The 11,343-nt window shown below is 32.1% G+C and overlaps 1 protein-coding gene across 1 annotated transcript; it reads left to right on the top strand.

Annotated features, from left to right (window-relative positions):
- Positions 1-159: 159 nt before the first annotated feature.
- LOC106078456 (pre-mRNA-splicing factor RBM22-like) lies at positions 160-9,158 on the top strand. The gene is made up of 9 exons (XM_013239316.2): positions 160-282; positions 2,550-2,603; positions 2,819-2,981; positions 3,872-3,972; positions 4,077-4,252; positions 5,105-5,305; positions 5,800-6,044; positions 6,750-6,938; positions 8,524-9,158. Exons 1-9 carry the CDS (start codon positions 163-165, stop codon positions 8,706-8,708), a joined length of 1,434 nt encoding a protein of 477 aa, XP_013094770.2. The 5' UTR covers positions 160-162; the 3' UTR covers positions 8,709-9,158.
- The last annotated feature ends 2,185 nt before the right edge of the window (positions 9,159-11,343 follow it).

The following is an 11,343-nucleotide window of genomic DNA, read 5'->3' as shown; positions in this document are numbered from 1 at the left end:
AGTGCAAATTAAAGAATTAATTTGACTGAAAAAAATAGATTTAATGATTTTTAATAAATAAGATCTATAATAATTTCGTTTTAAAGTAACTTTTATGGAATTTGAGCAACACTTAGATTAGATTTAAATTATCTGTAATAAAAATAATCATTTTTGCAATTTATGAAATGTTTGGTATTTCCCAGTTCTGGTATTTGTTTTTGCCTTTGCTTAACCTCTCACCCAAAAATGGCGACGTCCAAGGGTGCTAATACGTATAACAGACAGAATTGGGAAGATGCTGTACGTTTGTTTATCTTTACATTTACATTATTTTACACATGAGTACTAATTAACCTAGTTATTAAAATAGTGCCGATATAGATAATGTTTATATTGATCTAGCAATTATGAGGTTTCAGATGTCAAATTTAAGGTGTCTAGTCCTGACTTACCAATTTTCGATAACTCCGACTTCGGATTTTATAAAAGATCTAGACTCTAGTATAATCATAATAATGTAATGATTAATCATAATCTAATCTACTATTATCTAGATCTAATATATATAGCCTTTCAGTCCTAAATCTAGATCTAGTTATAAATTATTATCAGTAAAATATTAACTAACGGTTCTAAGCCTTCCTTCACAATCATTCAATCATCCTTGAACTTCAAAGTAACTTCAATCAATCTTTGCTACCAAGTAACCAAGACAAGTGGACTACTTCCAAGACTAGAGTGACACTAGAGTCAAGACCCTCTATTTCTATTGAACTATTCCTCTATTAATTAAATGTACAATCTATGGCATATGTACTTATATTATATAGATTTATACACTCTATTATCTCTAAAATACTAGATCTAGATTCTACTAGTTATATCTAGAATCTAGTTAAAAACTTTATAAATAAGTTTATAGTCCTAGATCTCTATAAAATGTCTTCTATTATCTATATAAGTTTTTTATAACCATATATTGATTTAAACTGTAACTGTTAGATAATTTAATTTATAAGATATCATGGCATAATCATATGTAAGGGGTAAGTAAGGCTTACCTACTACTAAATACTACAAATGTACTAGAATCTAGATTTTACTATGCTTTCTTTACTCATGGCAGAGTGGTTAAGAGCTTGGCTTTCGAACCTGGGGTCCTGGGTTTGAGTCTTGGTGAAGACTTGAATTCTGAATATTGGGAGTCCACCCAACTCTAACGGGTACCTGACTTTAGTTGGGGAGAGTAAAGATGGTTGGTCGTTGTGCTGCCACGACACCCTGCTCATTAAACTTTTTCCAAAGAAACATATACTATATATATATATATATATATATATATATATATATATATATATATATATATATATATATATATATATATATATATATATATATATATATATATATATATATATATATCCATTCATCCATCCCAGTGACACTACAGCCCATGATGGGCCCTGGCCTGCTCTAGTACATCTTTCCATTCTGATGTATACTGCACTTTACGCCTCCACGCCCAGACTCTTAGCTGTTGTAGATCTGCCTCTACATCATCAAGCTACTTTATTCGCGGTCTGCCTTTGGGCGCTTGCCTTTTGTTTTTTTTATGTTGAACAATTTTTGCTCCTCTGTTCTGTGGAATTCTTTTGAAGTGACATGCCCATATTAGGCATATTAATCTATTTCCTTTTCACTATGGAGGGGTCTTCATAAAGCTGGTACATTTCTTGGTTGGTGCAAGTTCTCCATCCTTAGAATAGATTCTAGATATAAATTTAAGTATTGTAAGGTGGTGAGGTATAGACTTAAAGGTCTTCAGCTAGATTAAGAAAGCCTAGATCTTCTCTCAGGACTTATGTTTCTTTTGTAGGATATGTATGTATATAGATCTAGAGTATATATATACCAATTTATTCATTTCTGGGGTGGGGTTACTAGCCCCATACTGTACTCTCCTCCTTTTTCCTGACTTGGGACAGGCAGAGTGTAAGAGTGTTCTTTGTTCTGTTTGACCTCTCTAGTGATCCATCTCTAGAGCTAATTTTTTTTATTAGTCTTATCTAGAATTAGAGATTCTCAAGTAATTTATTATCAGCTGATATATTTGTGCATTTTCTTTTACTTTCGTGTTATACTACAGATCTAGATTGATAACTTGGACATTGGATAAAAAAATATATATAATATCTCAAAACTCTTCAGCTATTGAATAATTGACATAGAGTTTTATTCCTTTGCATTCCTATGCATATTAATAAAATACAAGTCAGTTTGTGTTGGGAGTGGAAAATGATTGCACATGTGGAAAAGTGGGAGGTTTGATGATCAGCCAGTATGTTAAAAGATAGAAAGAAATGGTCTCATTTTCTCTTATAGAAATCTGTTCCAGCTTTCCCTTCATTCAAAACTATTATTTTTTTTTTTTATAATAAAATTAAAGTGTATAGATGTAATATATTATTAATTTGTTAAAATTGAATAAAATAAGGAATTACAATTAAAAGTACATTATACAGTGAAAGAAAATTATAACCCCCCCCCCCCCCTTTTTTTTTTTTCAGGAGTTTCCAATTCTTTGTCAAACATGCTTGGGAGACAATCCATATATACGGATGGTAAGTTTAAAATTCAGTAAAAGCTTATAACATGTTGTTTTGTTTTTGTGTAAACTTCACAATTTTGATTTTATTAAATCAAGTTTGGGTTAGTGGATATATATATATATTTTTTTTTTTTTCCTACCTTTTTTTTAACAAAGAATAGAGCTGACTGGTTTTGCTAGTTGAGTTGAACTATGTCCAGGTTTTTTTTTTGTTTCTCTGTTCTTTAGATGAAAGAAAAGTATGGCAAGGAGTGCAAAATTTGTGCCCGGCCATTTACAGTGTTTAAATGGTGTCCTGGTGCTCGAATGAGGTTCAAGAAGACAGAAGTCTGTCAGACTTGCAGCAAAATGAAGAATGTTTGTCAGACTTGTCTTCTGGATTTAGAGTACGGTCAGTCTTTTTTTTTTTCTTTGATATTTCATTGTATCATTGAATGTGCAACTTCTAAGTCTGTTTGCTTACAATTTTCTTCTGTCATTCAGAATGTTTTGAATGCAATTGAAAGTGATAAGTGGTTCTCTACTGGTAGACTATAAAATGTTTTTTTTGTGTTTGCCTTAAACAATGTTTTAGATAAATTGTAATATTCAAATATTATTATTATGAAAATTGTTAGAAGTGTACACGTGACAGAGATCTTTTATTTGACTTCAATACCAAAAAAAACAACACTTTAAATGAAAAGTGCAAAGTACGATGTATCAGAGATATCCCCAAAATCATGATTTTGAGTGTTCCTTTTTTATTTCCTTCTTTAATTAAAAAAAAAATATTTTTTAGGTTTGTGTAAATCTTGATACATTTTCTGCCCTCTTCCCATTTTCTATGAATTATATTTCTAGTAAACTTCAGTGGTGGGAATTTTCTGAAAATTTTGTCTGATCCATGTTTGCAGACAAAAAATTCATCTCTTTCCACACCCTCCCACAATCCCTCTATTTCTCTTACTTTCTCTTTCTTTTTTTTTTCATAAAAAAAATCAGATTTATATTATTTTTCCATTTTTAAAAGAATGCAACTAGATCTAAGTCTTGATTTGCTTTATTCATGTGCACATCCGACATTGGTCTTTTTACATAGAAGGTCTAGCTCTAAAAGCTAGATTTTCAGTGATTTGAATAGATAGATAAGATGTCTAGATCTAGATCCCTTTATGCGTGGTGTGCCTGGCTACTGGTACTGCACATAAATAAGTCTATATTTAAAAAGTTTATTGTTGTTGCTTCCTTTTCATTAATTCCAATCAAAGTATTTATCAAGTCATTGTATATTTCACTTAGGTTTACCTGTCCAAGTTAGAGATGCAGCACTTAAAGTTCAGGACAATATGCCCAAGTCAGATGTAAATAAAGAATATTATACACAGACCATGGAGAGAGAGGTGTGTTGGATATTCATTTCCAAAAAAAAAAAAATAGTAATTGATGTAGCTCTTTAACAAAAATGTTGTTTACAGTGTTTTTTTGTTTTTTTTTAACGTCTCAGATTGCTAACAGTGATGGCATATCTCCAGTTGGAGCATTAGCAGGTAAAGCACAGACTCCTAGTGACATGTTGCTTAAACTGGCTAGAACAACCCCTTATTACACAAGAAATCGACCACACATCTGCTCTTTCTGGGTAAAGGGCGAATGTCGCAGAGGTCAAGAATGCCCATACAGGTAGAGTTACATGTTAGGCCTACACTGTCTAAATGTTATCATAATTTTCAATCACCATAATTAAAAGTTGAAAAAATTTCTTAGTTTTAAATTTAGAGGTACATTAAGCAGTTTAAAAAAAATATGTGTAATAATAATTAAAATAAGAAAACAGAGAAACCTTATACTAGGCTTTAAAGCTAGAATGACACTTGAGTTGACAAAGGATATTGGGAGAGCAGCACACTACATCAGCATTATGTAGAATCACATTTTTTTTGGTAAATGTGTACAAAAAAAATGTAAAAGACATATATTTATATTAATCTGAATCAAAACGATAGTATTTGCCAAAAAAATTCCTTAAATCCACTAAAGACATTAATTTCTGTCCAGATTGAATGTGTTTGTGTTATGTTCTTGAATTGACTTGATCACACAAGATTAATGACTTCATTTAACTGATAACTAATAAATTTGAGTTAGACACATTCACCGACAAACAAGTATGAGAAAAAATGATATACTTGATAAAACTTGTGATGCCATCGCTATATTTATTTACATAATGGGATGATCATCATTCGTCTCTAGATTTGTCATTATTGCATAAGCAGTCAATTTACTATGCTTCTTGCTCAAAGCCGAAACTTATTCACTCCTTGTGTACTCCTATTCTGCAACATTTATAGGTCTGTGCGATCATTTCACTACTTCTAGTGTTGCTAAATACAGTGCATAATTATTACGTACAAAAATTAATTCTCTAAACAGAACAAAACCCCTACATATTTTAATACTTTTTTTTGCTTTTTATTTACTTTGACATATTTACAGCATTATTTAATGTTTACCTAACCTATCATTGTAAAGGCATGAAAAACCCACAGACCCAGATGACCCCCTGGCAGATCAAAATATCAAGGATAGATTCTATGGTATGAATGACCCTGTGGCCAACAAATTACTTACTCGTTACAGTAGTTTACCCAAACTGGAGGCTCCTGAAGACAGGACAGTAACAACACTATATGTTGGCAATTTAGGTGATAAAGTTGGTGAGAAGGACTTAAGGTAAAGTAGTTTGCTATAATTTTTTTATCCTAACAAATGACTAACTATGATTATCTGTTGTGGGCAAGACTGCTTTAGTTTTTTCTTAAATGTTAAGTCTTTCCACCTTGAGTATCATAAATATAAGAACCAGTGAACATTCAAGAATCATGCATTTGTGTTTAGTATGAATGGGTGATCTCAAGAAGGGACATACTTGCCATATAAGCTGTTTATTTCAATTAGACATGCCAAGAGTAGAAAACAAAAATCTGCTGTAAATGACAAAGCTTATGATAGCACAAACCCTTCCAGTGTTTATTGCTGCACTTTTATTTAAATTGAAATTCAGACCAAACTTTTTATGTGAAATGGAACAACATCGTTGTGATATTTATTGTCCACAGTTAATTTTATTTTCCTATCTTTCTTTTTTTTTTTTTTTTTTTTTTTTTAAATTTTAAATGTTTGAATTAAACTTTTAAACTAATGATTATAAATTCTTAACATTGCAGGGACTATTTCTATCAGTTTGGAGAAATTCGATCCATCAACTTATCCAAACAACAGTGTGCCTTTGTGCAGTTTACCTCTAGAACTGCTGCAGAGGCAGCTGCTGAAAAGGCTTTTAACAAATTGATACTGAACGGCCGCCGTTTAAATATAAAATGGGGTCGATCTCAAGGTCAGCTGGCAATAACAAAGAAGGAAGAAACCATTTCACAAGTTCCCCTAGAGCCAGTTCCTGGCTTGCCACAAGGTATGCATGATGTTAATTTTTTTTTTTTTGTCTAACTCATGTTTGATACAAAAGGTCTTTTTTTTTTCGTTTGATGCTGTTTTATACATTTGTATTGATTTCTATTACTTAGTTTAAACTACAATTATAATGTATATTACTTTGTTAATCAACTTTAGATTTAATTTGTATATCTTTCAATTATAAGATGGGATTATAAAAGTATAAAATAAATATGTATACATTTTTAGAGCATTTTGTAATAATATAGTAAATGAACTGGAAAGGGGGGGGGACAACTCTTACTGCAAAGATTGCTGCTTTACAAGAGTAAGTCATTCCTCTGTTATAAACTTTGACTATGGTCCACTTCTGTAGATTCGTAAATGTTTTCACTTGTAATAATGTATTGTGATGTAAGAGTGGGCTGTCAGCATTACTTTACTGAAAGCAAAAGAAAATTTCATAAAAGGTTGTTTAACTAATATTGGTTCAACATGTAAATGAGTTGTCATTATAATAATATTGGTTCAAAATGTTGATGAGTTGTCATTATAATAATATTGGCTCAGAATGTTGATGAGTTGTCATTATAATAATATTGGTTCAACATGTTAAGTTGTCATCTCAACCTCTCATCCCTGCCTTTGTTTTTACAAAATTAAGAACATCAGTTTAAAAATATGATTTGTTACACCCAATCTGAAACTGTAAATATTTTCCCAGCATTGCCCATGCCACCTGAAGAGCTAACAAACAACTATTTCAATCTGACTGGGCCTGCCCCTGGTTCTCTTCCTCCCTTTGGAATGCCTAGAGCTCCACTAAGAGGTGCACCTAGGCCATTCCCACCTGCTATAAGGGGGCCACCACCAGTACCATTTGGAGGAATGCCAAGAGGTCTTCCACCACCAGGTAATAAATCTACATTTTCATCTTTCTTATCCTACACCAGACCTGCCTACTGTTACACAAAATTTCCCAAAAATGACAGTCAAATATGCATTTAACCCGTCGCGTTACGCATTTCATATCCTTTTTTTCCCCCTCTCTTGACTAGCTTACGAGCGGTCACGGAGGTCATGCTAAGCCCTCCTGTTGGGTGGGGGGGGACAGATAATGTTGGGGAACACATTGTGTCCAGATCTATACGTTGATTGGTTCTTAAAAGCAATTAGATTTAGTCTAGAAATGAAGAACGCGAGAGTGAGGGAGTGGCGGGTTGGTACCGTCAGTTAGCTCATACACCAACGTGACTTTTGTTTTTGTAAGTTCATTAGTATAAATTAATTATGTTGGTGCATTCCTGATTCCCGTATTGATTTGTATAGAAAAAAATAACGAAGTGCTATTGATTCAAAACACATGGAGTGACATTGTAGATATCTAGTCTAGATCTGGATTCTAGATCTAGACTCTAGATAACTTGTTATACAGGAATAGATCTAGCTAGAGTCTAGCTAGTCTCATTATGTTATGTCATGATTCTCTACATTACTCTACAATCTAGAATTCTAGTCCTAGATCCAATTTAGTTGTAGTATGATTTAGATTGACTAGATCGATAACATCTACTACCATCTAGTCTAGATCTAGACTAGATTCTTAGTCTTAGTATAGAATAGATTATGGATGAAGGTAGGCCTACGAAAATTTGGAGTAGACCTATGTTTGTAGCGGATCCACAGCATCAGTAACACTCTTGAGCCCAGATCTAGAGTAAATTATATTCATTATATAGACATGCATAGATCCAGATATAGTCTAGATATCATCTCTATTGTCGTTTTGATCTAGATTTAGATTGTAGATCTAATCATGACATCTAGATCTAATATTATATATATATATATATATATATAGCCTATATATATATGACAAAATAATGGATCGCTTAAGTGTTACGCATTCTGGTGCAAAATACGCATTTTGACCATCAGCGTTACGCATTTGGACTATTTTTGGTAGGCAGGTCTGTCCTACACACCTGCCCCTTAATATTTGAGAAAATATTGATGCTTATCTATGGTAGCACATGAATGATTGTACTTAATCTTCTGGTATATTTTTGTTTAGTCTAAATTAGCTGCTTATTAATCTTTATATTAAATGACTATTGTCTTTACTCTTTAGCAAAAATGGGTCCTTAAAAAAAAGTAAAGTGCCCTTTTCAGACCTTACAATCTAATGGGCAGATGATGTAAAGGCCATTTGTATTTATGGCAGATGGTTAACAAATGTCTTGTGGCCAGCACAACAACCAACTGCCTTTTCTTTGCTTAACTAATGTCAGGTATTCAATAGAGTTGGTGGACTCTCAGGTTGACCTAAAAAATCCTGAAGTTCTAATTCCAGTATTCACAAGAGATTTGAATTCGAGACTCTTCTTTCAGCCACCATGCCCCCTTTTACATCTTATTTATTGTGTGTTTATCAATTTTATGAGAAATTTTCCACCTTAGTTGAAAACAATAATTTGCATTAATTTTTTTCCAATTAGGATTGAGACTTCCTCCACCCCCACCAGGTATACTACCTGTTAGACCTCCCCCTGGAGCACCTGCTGGCCAGCCACAACAGCCGCAGCAGCAACAACCAATAAGAGGTTCACTGCATGTTCATTATCCATCTCAAGATCCCACCAGAATGGGGGCCATTCAGTCATCTTCATCTGCTACTACATAAATATTGTCCAAAAGGACTGTCCCATCATAACTGTTATCAGTAGTCACAGTTTTTAGTTGCTCCAAATGAATACCCTGTCAACATTGGAATGAAAGTTTGTGCGAGTGTGGCCTATGGTAATGGTGTCTTAGTGTTGTATGTAGGACTATTGACGTTATAGTGAACCTCTTGTGCTCTATATTATTGTTATCACTGCTTCTTACAATGTTTCTGTTAGTATAATGTTATGGTCATGCATATGTATTTGTTGGAGTATTGATAGAATTTAATTTGCAAAAACCCACTCTAATGTAATTGTGTGCAAACACTATTTTACATCGTACCTTAGCATTTTGTTGATCTTTTTGACTTATTAACATGTTGTAATTCAACAAAATTCAGTTGGTTTTTTGTTTTTATTCTGTGTGATATGAACAGTTGAGTTCATAGACTTATTAATATTTTACAAAATTGAAAAAAAAATATATTATAGAGTTTAGTCTCTTTTACTCATGAAGTCATTATTACTAAACTACCAACTATTCTTCGCAGACTTGTATCAAACATTTAATTGAATATTGCCGTTTCTGGAACTCTTCTGAAAGATGTATGAACAAATATCATAGAATATTGCGTTTGGTACTATAATGGTAGTTTGTTAGGATGTTACATACGGTAGCTAAAACTACATAATGTGTAGTTGATAAATAAATAAACTAATAATAATAATGTGGCAGTGTCTTTGGTTCTTAAGATTAAGAATGAGTTCAGTATTTCACCTGACCACGCATACTAATAATATGATAATTAACTTATGAAGTTTTCCCTTAAATACAAAAAGTAGGTATGTGTTCTTAATTCATCATAAATTTTTTTAATTATGTCCCCTTATTGCACTTGAGCTGATCTCTACATTAAACACAATTTTTTAGATCTAGATTTTGTGGGGGAAAAAAAACACTTTAAAAATGTTGAACATATTTGGGATGTTCCTTCAGATTTTAAGGATACCAGTCATTACATTCTAGCCCAAACCTCTTGATGTGGGGTGGTATAAGGTGGCATTTTGAGTCCTGGACCTTTGACAACCAAACAACACTCCAGGATGCATATTGCAGTTTTATTAGGAAATATTTTATAGCTTGCAAATATTGTAAAAGAAATGTGTTCACTTTATATGATTTCACTCAAAGATTTACAGACTTTGAGGAAAATGTAAGAAAAAAATAATAATCCTAGAAAAAATTTCTGTAAAATATTAGTGAGACTGTTTAGCCAAATAATATGTAAATAAAGTATCTGATTAAAATAATAATCTTTGTTAATTAATGTGATATTTTAACTAAATTTTAGTTTTCAACTCATTCATTAACATATTTTATTGCTGATACAGAATAGATTAAAAGTTCAATCATTTTTATTATGATAACCAGTATTTGTTACATTTGCCAATTATTTTTAATGTTGGTTCATATTTCGTTAGTCAGTTGCAGTTTTATCAAGTTTTCATTTTTATAGAAATACTGATTTTTAAACAGCATGGGCTATTCAGTGAAATTGTTGGGGGGTTTTTTTTGACAATCTCTGTGGTACAAGTTGTATTATTAAGAATGTAGCCAATGTCGCAGTCAAAATATTGTCTAGTCATTGATAGACATCTTGTAGAAATATTTGTGAGTACTTCCCAGAGCTTAGAACATAAAACAGTTAATATTAGTGTAGTCAAGTATATTCTTACTTTAAAGGAAAAACCTGTTTAAGTTCATTTGAAATAAATATCAGATATTTTATGGGTCTGGTTCTATTAATATTTAAAATGTTTAGACTGACTGGCTTGTTAATCTGCACAAAACAAACTGTTTCTTACACGCTTTTCAACTTTAGTACCACTGACTTATTACAACAATCAACACAAATAACTTGATTTCTAATATCTATGTATTGTTCATTGTCTTTTGTTTGGTCCATTAGTAAAATAAAATTTACCGTACATTTGTATTGCCGGCACTACAATTGTTAAGTAAGAGTAAGATAACTAACTAATTGGCTCATGTTTTGATTGATTCGCGTGTTGTCATCTCATCAAGAAATAATAATTGTGCGCAGTTTCAACTTGCTCTGAGAATAGGCAATGGGAGAAATAACGTGGACATGATTTGTATCTCTGTACATTCTTAGTTTCTCACGTTACAGGGTCAAAGCAAATGTTTCACCTATACAATGGATCAAGGAATGGGGCAAACACACGTTTTAATAGAGCTTAAGTGTGACAATTATTTCTCCACATTAAACTTTTTGGATTACGTACGGTAATCAAGAAAAAAAAAAAGCTTATCCGAGGTGAAGAACTCCACACTCACAACTATATGTCTCAATGATTTAGAAGTTATTTCCTTTTATAAATATATCAAAATAATTAATTAGCAATAATTAGTTATCTAATTGGTTAATATTTTAATTGGTTCATATGTTGTTAGGTTACATTGCCTTCATAACTTTCAAGATCATCCTCCATTTTCCTTTCAATGAAGACATTGAAAAGTGTTGGTAAAAGTGTGGAACTTGTAGCACTCCAACTGTGGTTTTAAAACAGCTTCAATATTATTGTTGAAGTACACTACGCTATTGGCCTGCTTGTAAAGATTCTGGATTACTT

The sequence above is a fragment of the Biomphalaria glabrata genome, chromosome 2 (genome assembly GCF_947242115.1).
Source record: "Biomphalaria glabrata chromosome 2, xgBioGlab47.1, whole genome shotgun sequence".
NCBI classification, from domain to species: Eukaryota; Metazoa; Mollusca; class Gastropoda; family Planorbidae; genus Biomphalaria; species Biomphalaria glabrata.
This window is presented reverse-complemented; position numbering and strand designations above follow the sequence as displayed.

Coding starts and splice junctions, on each gene's coding strand:
- LOC106078456 (XM_013239316.2), top strand. CDS start 163: ATGAAATGTTTGGTATTTCCCAGTTCTGGTATTTGTTTTTGCCTTTGC. Junction 2,604..2,818: donor ACAATCCATATATACGGATG/GTAAGTTTAAAA, acceptor TCTGTTCTTTAG/ATGAAAGAAAAGTATGGCAA. Junction 2,982..3,871: donor TCTTCTGGATTTAGAGTACG/GTCAGTCTTTTT, acceptor TATTTCACTTAG/GTTTACCTGTCCAAGTTAGA.